Source organism: Oncorhynchus keta, chromosome 17 (genome assembly GCF_023373465.1).
Source record: "Oncorhynchus keta strain PuntledgeMale-10-30-2019 chromosome 17, Oket_V2, whole genome shotgun sequence".
In the NCBI taxonomy this organism is placed as follows: Eukaryota; Metazoa; Chordata; class Actinopteri; order Salmoniformes; family Salmonidae; genus Oncorhynchus; species Oncorhynchus keta.
Genome location: NC_068437.1, coordinates 25,933,136 through 25,955,141, shown reverse-complemented (window position 1 = coordinate 25,955,141; position 22,006 = coordinate 25,933,136). Strand labels below are relative to the sequence as shown.

The 22,006-nt window shown below is 39.4% G+C and overlaps 1 protein-coding gene and 1 long non-coding RNA gene across 7 annotated transcripts; one reads left to right on the top strand and one right to left on the bottom strand.

Moving 5' to 3' along the window:
- Nucleotides 1-10,536: 10,536 nt before the first annotated feature.
- On the bottom strand, nucleotides 10,537-18,941 carry LOC118396705 (arrestin domain-containing protein 4-like). Of its 6 annotated transcripts, none has more exons than XM_035791063.2 (9): nucleotides 18,663-18,941; nucleotides 18,242-18,539; nucleotides 14,291-14,360; nucleotides 13,955-14,102; nucleotides 13,521-13,623; nucleotides 13,126-13,379; nucleotides 12,736-12,898; nucleotides 12,407-12,561; nucleotides 10,537-12,289 (listed from the first exon to the last, which is right to left on the bottom strand). In XM_035791063.2, exons 2-9 carry the CDS (start codon nucleotides 18,525-18,527, stop codon nucleotides 12,263-12,265), a joined length of 1,206 nt encoding a protein of 401 aa, XP_035646956.1. In that variant the 5' UTR covers nucleotides 18,528-18,539; nucleotides 18,663-18,941; the 3' UTR covers nucleotides 10,537-12,262. The 6 variants fall into 6 exon arrangements, with proteins under 6 accessions (XP_035646956.1, XP_035646957.1, XP_035646955.1 ...); XM_035791064.2 differs by having other exon boundaries at nucleotides 12,407-12,543; nucleotides 13,123-13,379; nucleotides 18,663-18,940; XM_035791062.2 differs by having other exon boundaries at nucleotides 13,123-13,379; nucleotides 18,663-18,937.
- Nucleotides 18,942-19,097: 156 nt separating this feature from the next.
- On the top strand, nucleotides 19,098-21,015 carry LOC118396142 (uncharacterized). Its single transcript, XR_004828139.2, has 2 exons — nucleotides 19,098-19,290; nucleotides 19,486-21,015. It is a non-coding gene; the product is annotated as an uncharacterized LOC118396142 (long non-coding RNA).
- The last annotated feature ends 991 nt before the right edge of the window (nucleotides 21,016-22,006 follow it).

Sequence of the window (22,006 nt, the reverse complement as noted above, 5' to 3'; positions counted from 1 at the left end):
GTTGTTCTTTGCCATAGAATATAGATGGACTTGAGTCTATAATCTCTCTCATATCAAACCAATACTCATAGTCAATGCTCATACACTCTATTTTATGCTTAACAAAATGAGTATCAAACAGGACAATTAAATAGCTTATGTACTTCATGTGGAATTACAAAAATGATTAAAATGTTGGAACACAAGCTATCTATTCTCAGAGGAAAGCACATGTCTTTGGTTTATATGGTTGCAGTAAATATGAAGTAGTTATATAATATTGCATGACATGAGGGGAGGGGTATTTAAAGCTATTCTGAGAGAGAACATTATGCATCACATGATTAATTATATAGTTGCCTTAACATTTTAAAATGATGGTTTTCCCTTGAGTTTCATCTTGATGCCTCCTTTTGGAGGTATACAAAATAACAAAGGGTTCTTATGTGTGTGGTTTGATTTAGAGTGGATTTATTGATAGATACTTAGCAGTAGCAGATCACAAGGCCAAAAACCACAATTTTTCTTTTTTTTTGCGTATATACACATCATTTATCATTTCCCCCTCCAAATGCCTGTCATATTTGACTTACTAGGCCAACAAGATTACTGTATTTGTCATCAGAATCAGTTTGCATACAGAATAAGAGAGCTGTGAGGATGCGTGACCAGAGCCTAGGGTCTTGGTAGGGCAAGTCAGCGGTTGTCTGTACAGTCTGACAGGTGACCAGGTGGTGCTGTGGTGAATTATTCATAGTATGAGAGAAACTTACTGTTGTTCACTGGAGGTGCTACTGGTACTGACATATGATAGATCTTAGGAAGACTAACACAGAATAGTCATCTTGTCACAAAAATTATCTTCATATATATATAGATTTTATGAGTGGAGTTGGGGGTACTTTTGTGATCTGAGAAAACACTATCTGTCATGAATAGTGTTACTACAGTATACTGTTTACACTGTTGAGCATTGGTTACTAAAATAGAAACAAAACATACAACAGAAATGTGTGTATGAGTGTGCATGCAGAAAATGTGTGAAGGTTGCTGATGTGAAGGACACACCATTCCTATGGTAAGTAGTCATTCTTAATAATAGGTTTTGGTTTGGGTGTGAAATATGGGTGTGCCAAGCAGGTATGTGACATTACTGTCATCCCTTGGGAAAACTGTAGACTGATATCAGTTCAGAGACAACCAAGATAGGACAGACAAGGAGCCCAAAAAATGTCTCAGATGGATGAAAGTCCACCCAAACCATAAAACCTGCAAGACAATGAGTTTCCCTATACCCTCTAAGAACTGCTCACATGTTCATCATATTGATTGAATTATGTTATTATGTGGATTTCTGAAGGTACTGAAATCAAAGTCATCAAAGTTGATATTTTTTTCTTTAAAAATGTATGTGTTATGTTATGTTATGTTATATGTTATTATAAACTGTGTGGTTCGAGCCATGAATGCTGACTGGCTGAAAGCCGTGGTACTCTATATCAGACCGTATACCACGGGTATGACAAAACATTTATTTTTACTGTTCTAATTACGTTGCTAACCAGTTTATTTCTAATAGCAATAAGGCACCTCAGGGGTTTGTGGTATATGGCCAATATACCACGACTAAGGGCTGTTTCCAGGCACTCCGAGCTGCCTTGTGCATGAGAACAACCCTTAGCCGTGGTATATTGGCCATATACCACACCTCCTTGGAGCCTATAGCAAATGTAATGACTTCAATGGCTATCATAGGTTCTCATCTCATACTGTGTGTTTTGACTGTTATCTTCAAAGCTCAGAAATTACCAGACCTCTCTTATGTATGCATTTTAAAATGTACTTTACTTATGTCCTGGCTTAGAACACATGGAGTATCAAAATGTATCTACTAAACTTGTTCGTATACTTCATTTTTCAATACATTGGTCAAAGCACTTTCATACCACTGAAAAATGTAGTTAGCAGAAGTTTTCCATAAACCACGAAGCCACTTAATTTTAAGGCTTGAACTAACCATGACTCCTTAAATGATTATTCATTTGCCCAAACTGTTTTTCTACTGGCCTTGAATAAGGTTAGCTGTTATGCACCAATTGACGCATTTTGCAAATGTAGACATATAAATGGTATGTTAATATAGGGGCACCACACAACACACTAGTAGAATTGTAGAAAATAGAGATTTCAGAAAAATCCAAATAGTTTTAGAATACTGCTTTGTTATATTAACACTGTAGACAGTAGCAATACGATTACTCTACAGGGCATTCGTAAAGTACTCAAACCCCTTGACTTTTTTCACATGTTGTTACGTTACTGTCTTATTCTAAAATGTATTAAATTAATTTTCCCCTCATTAACTACATACAATAATGTATGACAAATAATGACAAAGTGAAAACAGGTTTTAAGAAATGTTTGCAAAGGTATGAAAAACAAACAGAAATACCTTATTTATATGAGTATTAAGATCTTTTTGCTTTGGGACTTGAAATTGAACATGTTGAACATGTTGTTTCCACTGATCATCTTTTAAATGTTTCTACAACTAGGATTCCACCTGTGGTAAATTCAATTGACTGGACATGATTTGGAAAGGCACACACCTGTCTATATAAGGTCCCACACTTAACAGTGCATGTCAGAGCAAAAAAACAAGTCATGAGGTGAAAGGAATTGTCCGTAGAGCTCCGAGAGAGGATTGTGTCAAGGCACAGATCTGGGGAAGGATACCAAAACATTTATGCAGCATTGAAGGTCCTCAAGAACACAGTGGCCTCCATCATTCTTAAATGGAAGAAGTTTGGAACTGGCCACCTGGCCAGCTGGCCACCTGGTCAAACTGAGAAGTCGGGGGAGAAGGGCCTTGGTCAGGGAGGTGACTAAGAACCTGATAGTCACTCTGACAGAGCTCCAGAGTTCCTCTGTGGAGATGGAAGAACCTTCCAGAAGGACAACCATCTCTGCAGCACTCCAACAATCAGGCCTTTATGGTAGAGTGGCCAGACAGAAGCCACTCCTCAGTTAAAGGCACATGACAGCCCGCTTGGAGTTTGCCAAAAGGCACCTAAAGGACTCTCAGACCATGAGAAACAAGATTATCTGGTCTGATGAAACCAAGATTGAAGTCTTTGGACTGAATGCCAAGTGTCTTGCCTGGAGGAAACCTGGTAGTATCCCTACGGTGAAGCATGGTGGTGGCAGCATCCTACTGTGGGGATATTTTTCAGCGGCAGAGACTGGGAGAAAAGTCAGGATCGAGGGAAAGATGAACGGTACAAAGTACAGAAAGATCCTAGATGAAAACCTGCTCCAGAGTGCTCAGGACCTCAGACTGGGGTGAAGGTTCACCTTCCAAAAGGACAAAGACGCAGAAGTGGCTTCGAGACAAGTCTCTGAATGTCCTTGAGTGGCCCAGCCAGAGCCCGGACTTGAACCCGATCGAACATCTCTGGAGAGACCTGAAAATAGCTGAGCAGCGACGCTCTTCATCCAACCTGACAGAGCTTGAGAGGATCTGCAGAGAAGAATATGAGAAGCTCCCCAAATACAGGTGTGCCAAGTTTGTAGCGTCATACCGAATAAGACTCGAGGCTGTAATTTCTGCCAAAGGTGTAGCTTGATGAAGAAAAAAAATATTTAATACATTTTAGAATAAGTCTGTAACGTATCAAAATGTGGAAAAAGTCAAGGGGTCTGAATACTTTGTGAATGCACTGTAATGGTCCATTGGAATCGGCACAGAATGAAAAGAAATCACAAGCTCAATTTCCACCTCTAATGATCAAAGTACAATTTTATTTGGGCAATATTCTGATTGAAATGAAGAAAGTGGACAAAATATCTCAGTTAGTTACATGTCATTTTACTATCTGAGAGAGCCAGCAAATGGCTCATTATTCATGAGTTTCTGCCCTGAGCTTATCGCTTGCATTAACTGCAAAATATTTATTCTTCATAATATCAATCCCAGGAGCGCTCCAGGAGATAGAACAAATATAAATCAGAGGGAAATCTTGTTAGCGGGGATGAAGTCGGGTTTTAGGGGAGTGGAAAGTCAGCCACGGTGTCGGGGAAAAAAATATGCAGTGGTTTCCCTGATATATTTGTAGAAATCAATTTGTTTTACATATGAGGAAATATCAGATGCCCTCTGTCGACATGAGGCACATGTAAAAAAAAAAGAAGAAAAAAAAGTCATTTTCATATGTATTTTACTTAAGGACATTAGACATGCTGAATTAAATGAATGTAGAATGTAGATCTACTGTATAATTCATTAAGACAATCAAGTAACAGTTCTATGGTAGTGTAAGTTCTTAATATGCAGCAAAATGCAACTATTCACCATAGGAAAAAGTGTAGATTCAGAGTATTGTTTTAACAGCCTTGGCTGATGTAATGGAGTGGGTCTTTGATTGAAATCCTTGTCATGGAGCGTGACATGAGTGTTTCCTCTCCAGTCTCCTATTATCAGCTGAGCCTGTGGTGCGCAACCTAATCCCTCTTCATCAACGCAATGTGGGCAGCAGTCGCAAAGATGTGACCGTCAATTAATCACTCCCTACCCCCCAGACCAATCCCGGCCCCTGCACAGATGTGAGGCCTCATTGCTTTTAAACACAGCTTTTAAAGATCTGGTACAGATGTGAGACTGGCGCAGACTGGCTGGGGCAAAGGGCTTCCTGTGGCCAGTGAGGTTGTCCCCAGTATGAATGGCAGCCAGCCCTGAGGAGAGGTCACAGTGAGAGTGAGCACTAACAGATTAACCGCTGAGCTGAGCTTTAACTCCTTCAGGTCATGCCTCAGACCATCCTGGAGGAGTAAGTTTACATCTGAGGAGTTCACTCCTCTACTCCAGCACCACTGGTTGTGGTAGTATATCACTAGTAGTAGTCTGTTACCAGTTTGTACTACAGTCAACTTTGCCACTTCCACAAGTCTTCTTAGTGGCAGTAATTTTGTGCATTGACCATTTTTTTCAAAACGTTATTCGAAAGTAATGGTTCTTTCATGATAGCTCATGCAGACTACATTGCATGCCTGAAGAGTCAGAGCAGCTGGCAAGTTAATTTGTTCAGTTTCAATGTCTGGGTTTGTCTGCTCACCAGCTAAGCTTCTTTCTGAGACACCCATTGTCTCATTAGACTTCTTCTGAATATGAGATAAAGCAATTCCCTTGAAGCCCAAAAACACAAGACAGATATAACATGAGTTCGCTCACCTTACGTTTCATTAAAAAGCAGGTAACCGTCATTTCAAAGTGCATTTTTCAGTCGGCCCCTGTGCTTTCAACTCTCTCAGAGTGCACTATACTTTTTAACACCTAGCAATATAATATTCCATGTAAATTTAAGCATCTGAAGTCCAGTAGCTTAGAGCACTGCAGAACAGAGGGCTGCAGAGTTCATAAATGAGTAAAAATCTCCAAATGAGTTTGCTGACCCCTTAAACTCCATGAAATTAATATAAGCAGACATCCTGCATGCTGAGGGCCACTGCAAAGCTGGAGAGGATCACTTAAGCTCTCAGAGTTTCCTACAACTTTTATAAGCTGACTTTCAAGACACATTGTAGCCGCTTATTGATGGTGACAGGGAGCAATATGGAAGCAAATAAACCTTTACTGCCTTCACTTAACCCCTCGTACAAGAACAGGGGGAATACTGGCATTGCGCCATGTAACATCACCCTTGGTGCCTGCACAGGAAACAGAACCCCAAGGACCCCCGTCCTTGATTTAAGTAACCTAGTCATCTGTGACTGCCCTGTGAAAAGAGGTTATTGAATTATAGCATGTGTGGATTCTTTCTTTCTTTCTTTATTTCTTTCTTTCTTTCAATAAACTGAAGTGTTTGGTAGTTGCTGTATTTAATTGACCTCATCTTTAGTCTATGTAATCTTGTGTTAAATGCTAATAATCTTTTTCAGGACACACTTAAGTGTGAGCTTTATTAATTACAAAGATGTGAATAACAAGTCCTGTATGATTTTATATGAATTCTCTGGTTGCATTTCTCTGCATAGCTATGCAGCATTTCTCTGGCATCATATTTAGTCTGGGAGCAGTGTTTTCTCTGATGGGAAGTTACTGTAAATCCTATGGGACCCCTTCATCCTTTACCTTCAGCAGTGCACAACTACTGAGCCAAGTTGAATCCCTTGTAGAGTTGCTTCTCTCCTTAGTCCTGCTCTAGACAGCGACTCTGTGAAGAATGTCTGGATATGATTTGAAAGTTTCTGAACTGTAGTTTACCTAACTAAAGAAAGTTTATTCACATGGCCTGTGTGTCAGTTCTTCCATTTGGTTGAGATTACAACACCTTTCTTGCGTTACCTTACCTTTTAACCTGAAAATGCATAAAGAGTTATCTGAGTTCTCATAATTATTTCCGCTAGCCTAGGAGGGTGGATATTAAGTGTGACGATAAGCCAAGACAAGTGCACTTCTCCACTTTTCCACCCATATGAATCTTAATGCTAGTTATAAAAGGTGAAATATGATAAATCTGTGGTGTCCCAGAGTGTGGATATTTAGGCAGTTGGTACCATATTAACATGAACAGGCTTCAGGAAATAAAGAGAGGGAAATGACTGTTTGAATATGATCAATTATAGAGAGACGCCAGGGGTGTATGCTTGGGGTTAGCCATTACAGTTAGACAGCTGGCTCAGGTTAAGCAGCCTGTTTTTTTAGGGGGAACGGGGCAGTTTGATAAAGGAAGACACACAAAGGTATTTAATGAGGATGAAAATGGCTTCTCCCACAAGGATGAACTTCCACTAATGAGTTTTCCCCCTCAATCCTGAGAGGGGATTTACAGGAATAATCCTAACAAGTTCTGGCTTTACAGGGGATAGGATTATGTCACATATTTCAGTTTGAACTTGTAGTGAGAAAGTGGCAGGGTGGAAATATCCCAAATAGCTCCAAGTGTTTTCTGGTAGTAGCTCAGACCATGCAGACAGTTAATACAGTCACAGATGTCTGAGGAACAGAAATATTCACTAAGAAAGAGGGGTCTTTCCACAAAATGAACCAAACAGATTGATTAAATCTGAACACCTGAAACAATACATTTTAATATGAAGTTGAGAACAAGGTTCATACTTTATACTGCATAAAGGAACTATCAATATAATGTACTGTAACATCAAATCATACATTGTTGACAAATATCTTAAGTAAATCATAAGTGCTCTATACAACAAAATAATCTGTTTTGAAAGAATATGGTCCTCAAGTATTTACTCAAAATCTGCAGTTCAAGGTCACACTTTAGTTTAGAAACGGTGAAAATATGTCCTTGGTCTACAGACCAGTAGATGGCAGACTTGTCTTGTTCAAACCATATGCAACACAACAACAAACTATGTGCTGGCTACTCCTATCACTGTGCTTCTCTAAACCAAGGTCTTCCGACACACATCACATGGCAAATATGTTTTTGTTCTGGGTTTGATAGTTAAGTGCACTAATATCATGCCACTGGCTCCCTTAGGTACTCTATTATGTTAACTCTGGCATTTTACTATTGTGCTTTCAATTGTAAACTGGAGCTACATAAAGCTAATTGAGTGTCTTTTGATGCACCATTACATTTATGTGCTGTGCATAACCCTGTAGTCCTTAGACTCTTAAACTGTAATGTGTTACCACGAAGAGCCAAGCAGATCAACAGCATCTATAGAAGAAGCATCAATGTGTACATATTCATGCAGTACATAGTCATACATGCAGCACAACACATGCAGTGCTTTCTGTGGAGGGGATTGACTAACGGCGAAGGATAGTATATGATACATTGAGCACATAATGACTGACACAGTCTATGTTGTCTTCATTCAGAATTCTGAGCAAGGGTGTGGTTTAACTGATTTCTGCTGTCAGGGAGGGTGACAGTGGATAAGAATCCGATGGTCTGGTTTGTGAAGGTAACCACTGCTTTATTAGATCCCCATTGGACCATAAACTAAGCTGTCACATCCTGATGGGTTCCCCATGAATACAAAGTGCCAGAGGTGCCAGGCATACAATGTTTAGCCTCCAGCACAGATATGAGGGAAATATTACAGACAGTTTTTAGAGTGATGTTCAAACCTCACATACTGTAACACTCCAAAATGCTCGTACCATGTTCACAGCATGCTTGAAGCGTTAGACTAAACTAAATAAAGCAGTCTCACAAATGTGTTCACGGATCACTACGCAATGTACAATATACTGTATGAGAAATCAGCAAATTCTTTTCATGGACTTTGTAAAATTATCATTTCCATGTACACAATATTTTGATTGGTTAGGTATTATCTGTTGCTTGTCATTTTTTCTTGACCTTTTTTATATTCCTACAGTATGACGTATTTCAGAAGGTAACAGCTGGCCAGGCAATGGCCACAACCTAAATAATGCAAAGCCCTGATAAATATTGCACATTCACTGTTACTCAAAAAAGAAATAAGCCAACACAAGATACCTCCTTTGACTATAAAAAAAACAGGCCATTTCAAGTTTAGACTTTTGACCTCCACACATCAGGCAAAAAATAAACATGTTTCCATTTTGTATTTTAATGGAATGAACATTTGTCCACCTCAAGTAACGTCTTTAGATCACAGATGTGTAAGACAATCAACAATGGAAGTGGCAGGACTCTTACATTAGATAATGGGGAACCACCCTGACAGACAAGGTATTTAAGTCCTGAGACATAAATAGGAGAGAATAAGTTTCATTTGGAAAGTTGGGAGTGTATTGTTATTTGGCGAGTTGGTAGAGGATCTAACGTTGATTATTATTGTTCCTAAACTTGACCTTAGTAACCCCACCAACTACTTAAAAATACTCTGAGTAGTTAATTACTACAACTATACTGAACAAAAATATAAATGCAACATCCAACAATTTAAAAGATGCTACAGAGTTAGAGTTCATGGAAGAGAAATGAACATTCAATTCTCTGGCAACAGCTCTGATGGACATTCCTGCAGTCAGCATGCCAATTGTACGCTCACTCAAAACTTGAGACATCTGTGACATTGTGTTTTATGACAAAATTGCACATTTCAAAGCGGCCTTTTATTCTCCCAGCACAAGGTCCAGCTGTTTTATCAGCTTATTGATATGCCACAATTGTCAGGTGGAGTGATTATTTTGGCAAAGGATAAATGCTCACTTAAAGGGTTGTGAACAACTGTGTGCACAACATTTGAGAGAATTAAGCTTTTTGTTCATATGGAACATTAAGGATTTATTTCAGCCAAGAAACATGGGACCAACACTATACATATTGTGTTTATGTAGCGTAGCTTCCCTCTGACAGGTGAGATGGATATCTGTGGTGTGTTTCCCCACGTTGTTCAGTGATTTACATGGCTGTTTACAAGGCTGATCTGTGTCCCTTGTGGCTGTCCTGTTTACTCTGTGCTGCTGGGAGGCAGCTGACCACTAACGTCACAAATAAATAATCTGGAACCCCATCAAAAATGTTGGGTCGGGAATCTGAATAACAGCCTCTTATTCTTGTTCATAACTAGTCAGGGCTCGAACTGTGCTTGAAGTACTAAGTGCATTTTCAACCTTGTTTGTATTTCACAATACACTTGCGCATTCACTGCTTAGCTTGTGGATGGTAATGTTTAACTGTTTAAACTAATGACAATGCAGATTAAGTTTAAGTTAAACATCAAACGTTGTGTTTTTGATAGAGGAAGAAATAAAAGTGAACAATATAAGCATTTTCAAATGATTTTATTCAAACTTTTTGTAAAATTACAAAAATTAAGGTTTAACAGAAACCCACTGGGTTCAGATTGAAGGATGTATGGAATAGCAACATGCCATTCTGATACAATCTAACACATACAGTAGTATGGTAATATGTCTTTGTATTCATCCTGCAAAAGTATACATTTCAATAGATAAACTGGTAAATAGCAACATGATAACTAACATATATACAGTGCCATGCGAAAGTATTCGGTCCCCTTGAAATTTGCGACCTTTTGCCACATTTCAGGCTTCAAACATAAAGATATAAAACTGTATTTTTTTGTGAGGAATCAACAACAAGTGGGACACAATCATGAAGTGGAAGGACATTTATTGGATATTTCAAACTTTTTTAACAAATCAAAAACTGAAAAATTGGGCGTGCAAAATTATTCAGCCCCTTTACTTTCAGTGCAGCAAACTCTCTCCAGAAGTTCAGTGAGGATCTCTGAATGATCCAATGTTGACCTAAATGACTAATGATGATAAATACAATCCATCTGTGTGTAATCAAGTCTCCGTATAAATGCACCTGCACTGTGATAGTCTCAGAGGTCCGTTAAAAGCGCAGAGAGCATCATGAAGAACAGGGAACACACCAGGCAGGTCCGAGATACTGTTGTGAAGAAGTTTAAAGCCGGATTTGGATACAAAAAGATTTCCCAAGCTTTAAACATCCCAAGGAGCACTGTGCAAGCGATAATATTGAAATGGAAGGAGTATCAGACCACTGCAAATCTACCAAGACCTGGCCGTCCCTCTAAACTTTCAGCTCATACAAGGAGAAGACTGATCAGAGATGCAGCCAAGAGGCCCATGATCACTCTGGATGAACTGCAGAGATCTACAGCTGAGGTGGGAGACTCTGTCCATAGGACAACAATCAGTCGTATATTGCACAAATCTGGCCTTTATGGAAGAGTGGCAAGAAGAAAGACATTTCTTAATGATATCCATTAAAAGTGTTGTTTAAAGTTTGCCACAAGCCACCTGGGAGACACAACAAACATGTGGAAGAAGGTGCTCTGGTCAGATGAAACCAAAATTGAACTTTTTGGCAACAATGCAAAATGTTATGTTTGGCGTAAAAGCAACACAGCTCATCACCCTGAACACATCATCCCCACTGTCAAACATGGTGGTGGCAGCATCATGGTTTGGGCCTGCTTTTCTTCAGCAGGGACAGGGAAGATGGTTAAAATTGATGGGAAGATGGATGGAGCCAAATACAGGACCATTCTGGAAGAAAACCTGATGGAGTCTGCAAAAGACCTGAGACTGGGACGGAGATTTGTCTTCCAACAAGACAATGATCCAAAACAAAAAGCAAAATCTACAATGGAATGGTTCAAAAATAAACATATCCAGGTGTTAGAATGGCCAAGTCAAAGTCCAGACCTGAATCCAATCTAGAATCTGTGGAAAGAACTGAAAACTGCTCTCTTCACAAATGCTCTCCATCCAACCTCACTGAGCTCGAGCTGTTTTGCAAGGAGGAATGGGAAAAAATTTCAGTCTCTCGATGTGCAAAACTGATAGAGACATACCCCAAGCGACTTACAGCTGTAATAGCAGCAAAAGGTGGCGCTACAAAGTATTAACTTAAGGAGGCTGAATAATTTTGCACACCCAATTTTTCAGTTTTTGATTTGTTAAAAAAAATTGAAATATCCAATAAACGTCATTCCACTTCATGATTGTGTCCCACTTGTTGTTGATTCTTCACAAAAAAATTGTTTTATATCTTTATGTTTGAAGCCTGAAATGTGGCAAAGGGTCGCAAAGTTCAAGGGGGCCGAATACTTTCCCAAGGCACTGTACATACGTCTGTACCTGATAAACATTCATAACACTGCATGATCCAAGGTTTTCCCTAGGCACTCACAATTCAAAACCAACCATGTAAACTCAACATCAGTTACATTTCAGATAAGGCAATATATTCTGAGAAGGAACAACTCCAAGGTCAAAATATCCACCTGGAATTAATACCGTTGCGTAACTTTTGAACTATCAAAGCATATTACTCTTTCTGCTCAGACATCTCAGACATTTTCAACGTTTTAGTTACAATGCATCAAAAATAATGGCCATGTTATATTATACACCCTGAACAGGAAAGGATTCATGACATACAGGAATAAATCTATTGTAGATTTCAACGACAAAATCGGTTTCAGTAGCTTTCAAAGTGCTTTACATTATATACAGTAGATAAGGTGTTATCTTATATTATGTTGCACCTACCTGCTACAACAATGTGCTGTGCAGTAATTCCATTTCTAATAATAGTCATGTAAAGAGTAGGCTCCGTTTCTCAACACAGCCTAGTATATAATCATTCAAAACAATACTGTTAATCTGCTTTAAATCCAACGTTTAATTAGTTCACGACTTGATCACTCTATATTACACTCTTTCCACCACAATATAAATATTGTGCAACATTGCAATTTGACGGCATCACTTTGGTTCTTTAACAGATGATGTCGAGGCTCAACATTTAGCCTAACTATGGACTGGGTGGGAATTAACCTGTTATGAATGAAGACCGTTGTTAGAAAGCAGAAACGTAACATTTAGCCTGAAGCACTACTCAGAATAAGTCAAATGTTTAGTTAACAATGTGAGACACCAAATGTGAGAACTCACCTCAGAGTACAGTGGTGGAGGCTGGAACCTGAACTCCTGGATGTAAACAAAGGCTGGTCCACCAAGCTGTCTCTCTAACTCCTCGGACTGAGAGTAAGAGGGGCTGTGCAGTTCAAACTCTTCCTCAGACACCACATCTGCATAGTTAGGGGGGGCTGGGGATTAACCAGAAGGTAAACAATGTCAGAATCAACTTTGTATCTACTCAAAACTGTGTTGGTGAAAGCTTCAACACAAATACATGAAGGTAGACCATGGCAATAAACGGGAGTACATATATGTTCATATGTGTGTGTGTGTGAGAGCATTTTTGTAATGCCTCTCCTTACCTTCAGGCACTTCAGGAAGCGCCAGTGCAAGCCAGCTCATGTCCATGCTGAAGTGACTGCTCAAGCTGGAGCTTCTGCTTTCAAGGCCATTGTATGGTATACTGCCAATCACAATGGGAAGCTCCACCTTGAGTTTCTTAGCACCTGGTATCTGTGCCATGACCTCCACATAGGAAAGGAAATAAGCAGGCATACATTATACCATCTGAATGGTGACTTAGTTGAAATCACCTTATTTACATATTACTTACTGTAGCATACACACATCAAGGGAAAAAACATGCAGATGATATAACAACACAACGTAGTCTACAATGGCATTATTTACCACACTTTGACAATTTAATAGAATAGAGTAACAAAGTATCCATAGAAAAGGGCACTCACTACCAGGGAGTATTCCACTCTGATGACTGAAGAGTTGAGAATTGAGGCAGAGACAAGTGGGATCTTCAGTGTTTTTCCATTCCAGGTGTCTGTGCAGCCTGATGGAATGTGGTTACCCCTCACACTGGCAACCAACTTTGTATGACTTTTTGTTTTGCCATTTGCCATGAAGGTCTGTATTTGGTAGATAGCTGCTTTAGGCACGATGAGTCGAGAAGAAAAGTTTTCAATCACAGCATAGATGGGGATTGACTCTCCTAGAATGAAGAAATGAATCTTGAGGAAAAAGATGAATCTTGAGGACATTGCACTATAATTTAACTGTTGTTATTAGAGACAGCACATCTTCATTCATTATAACATGAATGATGAAAAACAAACTTCAGAAACATTTTTACCGTTACAGTAGCCCCTTCTGTTGATATTGACATTCAGAGAGATGGGGCCTGAGGTAAAAATCCAACAGCCAATCATCTTCTTGTTGTTTGTAGACACAGAGGACTGCAAAATAATGACAAACGAGTCAAGGGAGATTTCCAAGAATGCTACTTTCACTTAACATTTTGCTAAATGTTTTGTGGTTACTGTCGGATACACCAACAACATTTAAAAGAAGTTCCCACAGTCAGACTTGAAAATCTGAAAGGTGTCATCTATGTTTTAATAGACAGCAAGATGGTTGAGAGCCAATGTGTTGCATGTATGAAAACCAAACTGACCATCCTTTCCAACCAACTCACAAGATGGTTAAAAACATACAGTAGGACAAAACATACAAAACACACAAACACTGACGTGCCAATGCAATCTATTTTGAAGACTTATCACTCACCAGTAACCATGGGGAATTGACATCAACATGGCTGATAACAGAGAATTCTCTGTTGACAGTTTGATCTTGATTCAAGGGCCTCTGTAATACAGCTGTCACCTCATAGCAAACACTCCCATACTTCCCCTTAAAAGAGGTAACAAGGGGCCTGGAAGACATTATGGAATGTCACTCATTAATTTGACAAAAAAGCCAAATTAATTCAGGCATGCTGAAAAGTGTACAATGGAAGTCTCCATTAGCTGTTGCAGTTAGTACAGTAGCCAGACATCATCATGAGGCAAATCAAGCTTTGATTGCATAATTTCCTATTCCGCCTGAAAAGTCCTCACTCACGTTTGAGTGAGCTCCACATGAAAGGGGAACTCATAATGCCCTTCATCAAGACTGATGAATTCCTCACCATCTGAAACAAAAGACAATTCAGTCAAATATAGTAATCAACATTTTACAACAATTTTATTATAATCACTGACTGGAAAGCATAGGGCCTGCTAAAGGTCTAGCGATTCCATAACTTCCTAAAGGTAGTGTACATTACAGCCCTGATAAAATTCTTTGTTACATCAAAATCTAGCCTGGTCTCATAGACTATATATAACATAGTAATGTAAAGAGGGTGGATGGATGTATAATGTATGGATGTATGGGTTGCTGTATAACGTGAACGTCTAGCAACTCAAAGGTTGCGTGTTCGAATCTGAGCATGGACAACTTTAGCAACTTTTCAACTACTATTTATTTGTTCTTTGCAACTACTTGGCATGTTAGCTTTCATATGCCTTATTAACAAACGACTATGCCATCTGTAAATACAAAAACAATGGTCAAATTACAAGCCTAGTTGGTTTAGCCACGGAAAAAGACAGGAACCTTTTCCCTAGCATGATTGGCTGAGATAATGGATAGTTTGGACAGATGAGTTCGGATTGGTCTGCCATGAAGCATGCTTCTGTCTATAACATGAGCTGGTCAGTATGTGTAGATAATCCTTGCTACTGCTGATTTTTTTTAAGATATAACGTTAGCCATAGAGATCTGCAAAAGTGTTGCTACTGCTCTCAACATTGCTGCCCAGAATATAGCAGGCTCTATCAACAAAGTTCAGGGGGAAAAAGGTTTTGGTGGTCTACTTTTCTGCACAAGGTCAGTGTGAACCAGAGTTACTCAACACAACAACCTGTAGCTAGCTACAAACCTAACAGAAAAGAGACGCTGCCGTGAAGCGTTCATCCATGTATACGGGTAAGAGTCTTGCTACTTTTTCAGATTATACGTTTCTAATTTTGTCAGAGTCATTTTTATTGCAAGTTAAAGCTTACCGTTTGCTAGTTAGCAAACATTTGTTTGCTGGCTCGCTAGATACATTTGTGTATGATCTGTGTAAAAATATTAATTGTATCTCAGAAATCAATTTGAAATTGCTAGTTATAGCCTAATGTTAGCTAGCTAGCTAACATTGCACCTAGTTGGTTAGCATTTAGCTACCTGCAGATTCATACTCCAGCATTTCATGCATAGTGGCTAGCTATGACAACCCGTTTGTACTGTAGCTATGGATTGGGATTACGGTAAAATGTTTAGCTAGCTAGCTACAGGTCTAAAAAAAATACCACTTTGCAAGAGAATGATTACATGACCCATCAAGTTAGCCAGGTGTGTCTGGGTGTAATTATGGCCATCTATTGTTTTTCATGAACACATGTACATGTCCAGACAATAGTGACCCATCCACTTAGCTAGATGTCTGTGTGTGTGGGGGGAGGGGGTTATAGCATTTATTTCACATGACCCATACATTTAGATAAGTGTCTGGGTGAACTTGAACTTCTTTGAGGAAAAGATCATGATCATAAGAAAGCAAATTAGAGTCTGCACAACTATGCCAGGACCTAGGATCAAGAGAGACACTCAAGTGTTTTAGTACTACATCTCTTGATACAATGATGAAAATAATCATGGTCTCTAAACCTTCAAGCTGCATACGCGCTAGTGGCCCTATTCCAACTAAACTACTGAAAGAGCTGCTCCCTGTGCTTGGCTCTTCTATGTTGAACATAATAAACAGCTCTCTATCCACCGGATGTCTACCAAACTCACTAAAAGTGGCAGTAATAAAGCCTCTCTTGAAAAAGCCAAACCTTGATCCAGAAAATATAACAAACTATCGGCCTATTTCAAATCTTCCATTCCTCTCAAAAAAAATGTGAAAAAGCTGTTGCGCAGCGACTTTCTGAAGACAAACAATGTATACGAAATGCTTCAGTCTGGTTTTAGACCCCATCATAGCACTAAGACTGCACTTGTGAAGGTGGTAAATTACCTTTTAATGGCGTCAGACCGAGGCTCTGAATCTGTCCTGTGCTCTTAGACCTTAGTGCTGCTTTTGATACCATCATTCACCACATTCTTTTGGAGAGATTGGAAACCCAAATTGGTCTACACGGACAAGTTCTGGCCTGGTTTAGATCTTATCTGTCGAAAAGATATCAGTTTGTCTCTGAATGGTTTGTCCTCTGAAAAATCAACTGTAAATTTCAGTGTTCCTCAAGGTTCCGTTTTAGGACCACTATATATTTTACCTCTTGGGGATGTCATTCGAAAACATAAAGTTAACTTTCAACGTTATGCGGATGTAGCTGATGTGAAATGGTTAGCTAGTTAGCCGTGGTGCACGCTAGTGGCGTTTCAATCGGTGACGTCACTTGCTCTGAGACCTTGAAGTAGTGGTTCCCCTTGCTCTGCAAGGGCCGCGGCTTTTGTGGAGCAATGGGTAATGATGCTTCGAGGGTGACTGTTGGTGCTAAATACGGCTGCAAGAATCCTGACTAGAACCAATTATTTTTTATCATATTACTCCAGTGCTAGCCTCCCTACACGGGCTTCCTGTTAAGGCAATGGCTGATTTCAAGGTTTTACTGCTAACCTACAAAGCATTACATGGGCTTGCTCCTACCCATCTTTCCGATTTGGTCCTGCCGTACATACCTACACGTACGCTATGGTCACAAGACGCAGGCCTCCTAATCATCCCTAGAATGTCTAAGCAAATAGCTGGAGACAGGGCTTTCTCCTATAGAGCTACATTTTTATGGAATGGTCTGCCTACCCATTTGAGAGACGCAGACTCGGTCTCAACCTTTAAGTCTTTACTGAAGACTCATCTCTTCAGTAGATCATATGATTGAGTGTAGTCTGGCCCAGGAGTGTGAAGGTGAACGGAAAGGCTCTGGAGCACCAAACCGCCCTTGCTGTCTCTGCCTGGCCGGTTCCCCTCTCTCCACTGGGATTCTCTGCCTCTAACCCTATTACAGGGGCTGAGTCACTGGCTTACTAGTGCTCTTCCATGCCGTCCCTAGGAGGGGTGCGTCACTTGAGTGGGTTGAGTCACTGATGTGATCTTCCTGTCTGGGTTGGCGCCCCCCCCCGTGCTTCTACACCTGTATTGCTTGCTGTTTGGGGTTTTAGGGTTTTTGTGCAGCACTTTGAGATATCAGCTGATGTAAGAAGGGCTATATAAATATATTTGATTTGGGTAAGCGTAATCTAATAATTATAAAATATTTATACAGTATTTTTATCTGGACACTTTCAGATTAGGATTTAGGTCAAGGACTAGATAGTGCATTTTTACCTGGAGTTTTTCTTTATTGTAAAGAGATGGGTGGGGCTAAGCCTTAAGATGATGTGAATGATGCTGAATAGGTGTAGACAAAGAAGAGCTATCCAGTAGGTCTACCAAAAACATGTCAGGGCCATTTTCTCAACAAAAAAAGGAAAATAATAAACTGGGGTTACAAGTTTATCAACTTTCAAAGCAGAATTACGTTCTCATTGTTGCTCAACGGCAGTGTATAATATACCATTTTGTAGTTCGGAGTCTCTACTTTTATCCAATGTAAAATAAAACACAATTTCAAAGCCTAGCGAATGTCTAGCAAACCAAAGGTTGCATGTTTGAATTTCAGACAACTTTAGCAACTTTTTAGCTACTTACAACTACTTAGCATGCTAGCTAACCCTTCCCTTAACCGCAATCCTTTTAGCTAACCTTTCCCATTTAACCTAACCCTAACCCCCAGCCTAGCTAACGTTAGCTGCAGAAAATTGGAATTCATGACATATTATACATTTAGCAAATTCTTAACATATCATACAAAATGGATAATTGACGTCCACAAATTAATACATACCATTCGAAACCTATCACACTAAATGAAGACCTCAAATTCACGTACAGAATAATACGAAATGGTCTGAGACCAGGTTGCAAAATCAGATCAGTACCTGATGTTTCTTTGAGAGTTTGAGATATGCAGAAGTATTCCACCTGCTCACACTGAGATGATGTGTTTGCTATAACAGCACTGCTCGGTGATGATGCTTTTCGAGTCCCTTCACCCCAACAGACCTGGGCACATCCTCTAGTCGATATTTTGACAGCTTTGATTTGTACTGACACACCCGTCGACACCTCGACCACAACGTGTCCAGAGAGAACTTCACCAGGACTGTATTCACGCTTGTCTTCATTGTTGAACATGATACAGAATACCTTCACTTTGTCAGCCATCGTTGGACGTTACTTATGTAAAAGGAGACAGGTGGTTTTATACATACGTCTATAATGATGATCAGACGCTCTAAATTTCTCACTAGAATAGATTGCCTATCGACTAGACTAGAAATATGAAAATCTTAAATGTACCTGTTGTCCTGGGATTCGATATGGGAACGTCAAACTCGAATTTGGCAATGGACCAGCTAGTAACACATTTCATGAGAAACATTCAATAGAATAGGTCAAACACAATTGACATGCTCATTGTTTTACATTACAGTAATTGGGCCAATTTCCCACGCTGTCCAGAGAAAGCGGGGTTGCAGAGCGAATGATTTAGCTACACCTAGAGAGCTCAGGGACCTATTCATTACGCGGATTCTGTTGAAAAACATTCTTAAACGGAAGCAAACAGAACGAAATGGGGAGGGACCTGTCTGAATTTCTCCAATAGAAACTCCCGTTTTGGACTACTGCTTACACCCAAGTGTACGCAATAATTGGGTTTGACTTTGGAACGTATAGGCTCTACCATTGGACAGAATTTTCACTGTGATGACGGACTGTACACAGCCAAGGAAGTGCGATATTTACCATCACGCATGATACATTACATTGGTCCAATGGGGGACAAGCCAGTGCGCGTGAACAGTTGAGTCATGAGGAGATTCGATTCTGTCTTTAGCGCCAAGGTGGGCGTAGTTTGCAACGTGTGATGATGATTGATTGCATTCGTTTTGGAACCGGGCTTCACCCTGAGTCACACAAATGTGAGGTAGGTTATGCACGTGGCGTAATGTTTAGGATACTCTGTTTTCACATATGCAAAAGTGATTGCTTTTGATAAAAACGGAAAACTAGTTTGAACATTCGAAGATATATTTTATGAAAAAGAGATATTGTATGTTTCTGAATGACGCAACACGCTGTTGACAACATGACTGCAATGCAGAATACTGTCTGCTTTTAGCAGGCTACGCCTCCCTCACCGGCTTCGCCCGTGTGTTGCATTGTGGGTATACCAATCGTCCGACTTGCGACTACATCAGAGACGGTACAGTATGAAGATGGGCAGAAGCTGCTCCAGTAGATGCTGGTGGGAGGAGCTATAGGAGTACGGGCTCATTATAATGGCTGGATTGGAATTGATGGAGTCCAGTGAAAAACGTGGTTTCCATATGTTTAATGCATTCCATTTATTTAATTCCAGCCATTACAATGAGCCGACTTCTTATAGCTCCTCCTACCAGCCTCCAGTGTGCTTCTCCAATAGAAATCCCCAATCACACTTGTAGGCAGTGTCATGGCAACGTTGGCAGCTAAATTCATGGGCAGAGACGTCATCTGGTCTGAATTGTGCATGTGCAAATCCTCAAATCAAAGACACTCCTTCAATATAAAGTTGTTTTTGACAAAAATGTGTAATTTTGTCACTTTCATGTTGTTGGCGTAATAACTACTGAAGACATTGGCTTGATTCTAGGTTGTGCCTTTTAGATTTAATTAAAATGTACAACTAAGGAAACATTTTCACTTCTCTAATAGATTTTTCAAACTCCTTGTCTGCTTGGTCTGTTTCACAAGTGTTCCTGGAAGTCTCGTGATTTTTCACTTCTGTGTTTAGAAACTGTGACTATATGTCAACTGCATGACCTTTACAACAACCATGTGATCAAAGGTCATGAACTTTTGAAATTTCTGCAATTCCTCCTCACCAACTGCAACTTGAAGTCAGAACCAAGGCATTGTGGAAGACAACCAGTTTTTTTGGAAGCAAAAGGCACTACATTCACAAAAATGCTTAATGTCGCCAACTAACATTGGTTATTATCAATGCATGTTTATTGTTTTGGATGGATGACTATTTAGAGCTTAAATCCATCTTTATCATTTCAATCTAATTACATAGGACTTCATGTGATCCACATTTCTAAATTAAATATGTGAAATATCCTACTTGCGACAATATAGCTAATGTATTTATCTAGATGTTGTTGTAATGTTGTGTCCTATGTTATAGCATAACATTTGTCTGGTCTGTAATATTGTTATCACCAAACAAATTCACATTTGTTGATTGTCTATCAAGTGTGAATACAATTGAATACATATTGTAGGCTTATGGGTTATTGTAGGGGAATTCTACACTGGCAATGTTAAAGGCTTAGTCTGAGCATATACCGCCGACTCGGGGTAAATATCAAGTGCATTTGACTGCTTGGCATATTGCTTGGCATGTTGTTTACTCAGTCATTTATGTGAACTGATGTATATGTAGGCTAATACTTTTCATATTGTTTACCCAGTAATTTATATGAACTAATGTACATGCATAATCTAATCCTTTTCTGTGCAGTAAGTGTTTTGTCCTTCCTGTGATTGAATCAAATTATGTTCTTTACATGCTTACTGACAAAAACAACATACAGGTTGAGCATTAAATAAATACAATCCAGTCTGTAGTGATGCTGACATGCAATAAATTACCATACGGTAAGAATCTTTGTGGACTCCATTTAATCACATCTGTTACAATTCCATTTTGCACAATCAAAAATAATAGTGGCATGATGTAATGGGAAACAGAGAATATCCCATATGCTGCAAAAACACCCATGTTCTCATTCTAGTAGCCCATGAACTCAATACCTGGTTATATTTTGAGAAAAACATCAAAAAAATACAAAACAAGTCTTGTGAATGCTAGAAAGAGCTTGGGCCGGTATCCAATTACCTTATCAGAATATTAATTCCTTGGACCATTGTGATCTTCAGCTTTGTGTAGGAGAATTGGAAACTCGATAGCATCCATTTAATCTGCAACAACAATGGCGAAATCAATGTCTGCCATTGTAGCGTTTCCTAGAAACAGCAGTTGTCCGACTTGCTGTTGGTGCATATGTACCTCCACCAACTTTGTCGACTTCCGTCTACTTTTGGCTTACCATTCAAACTCGCCCACTAACTTGGCCAAAGCCTATGGGGAAATATATTTTTTGGGATAAACACTGAAAATAAGGTCTGTGGTAAACAGGCTTAGGAAATCTTATACATTTTGTTCTATAAATTCATCTTCATCAGCTAATTTCACTTTTTGTGGATTTTGAAGCATTTATATAATCAAAACAAGCACATAAAGCTGACTGATTATTTCATAGAACAAAATGTATAAGATCTCCTAAGTACTTGCTTTTGGGAAACACTCTTTTTCACAGCAGGTTAGGAGAACTTATGTAGCAGGTTAGGAGAATTAACCCAGCAGGTTAAGAGACTGAGGTTAAGGTTAGGAAAATAATTAGGGTTAGTGAAAATGTTCTCCTAACCTGCTACGAAAATGATTGTTTCGAAGTGATGTGAAAAGTGTCCCCTTGTTTTCGGTGTTTATCCCAACACCACATTATTTCCCCATTAATTTCCCCATTTCCCCATTAATTTCCCCCATAGGAAATGGCTGAAAAGAGGTAGACATCTGTTTTTTTATGACTAAGCTG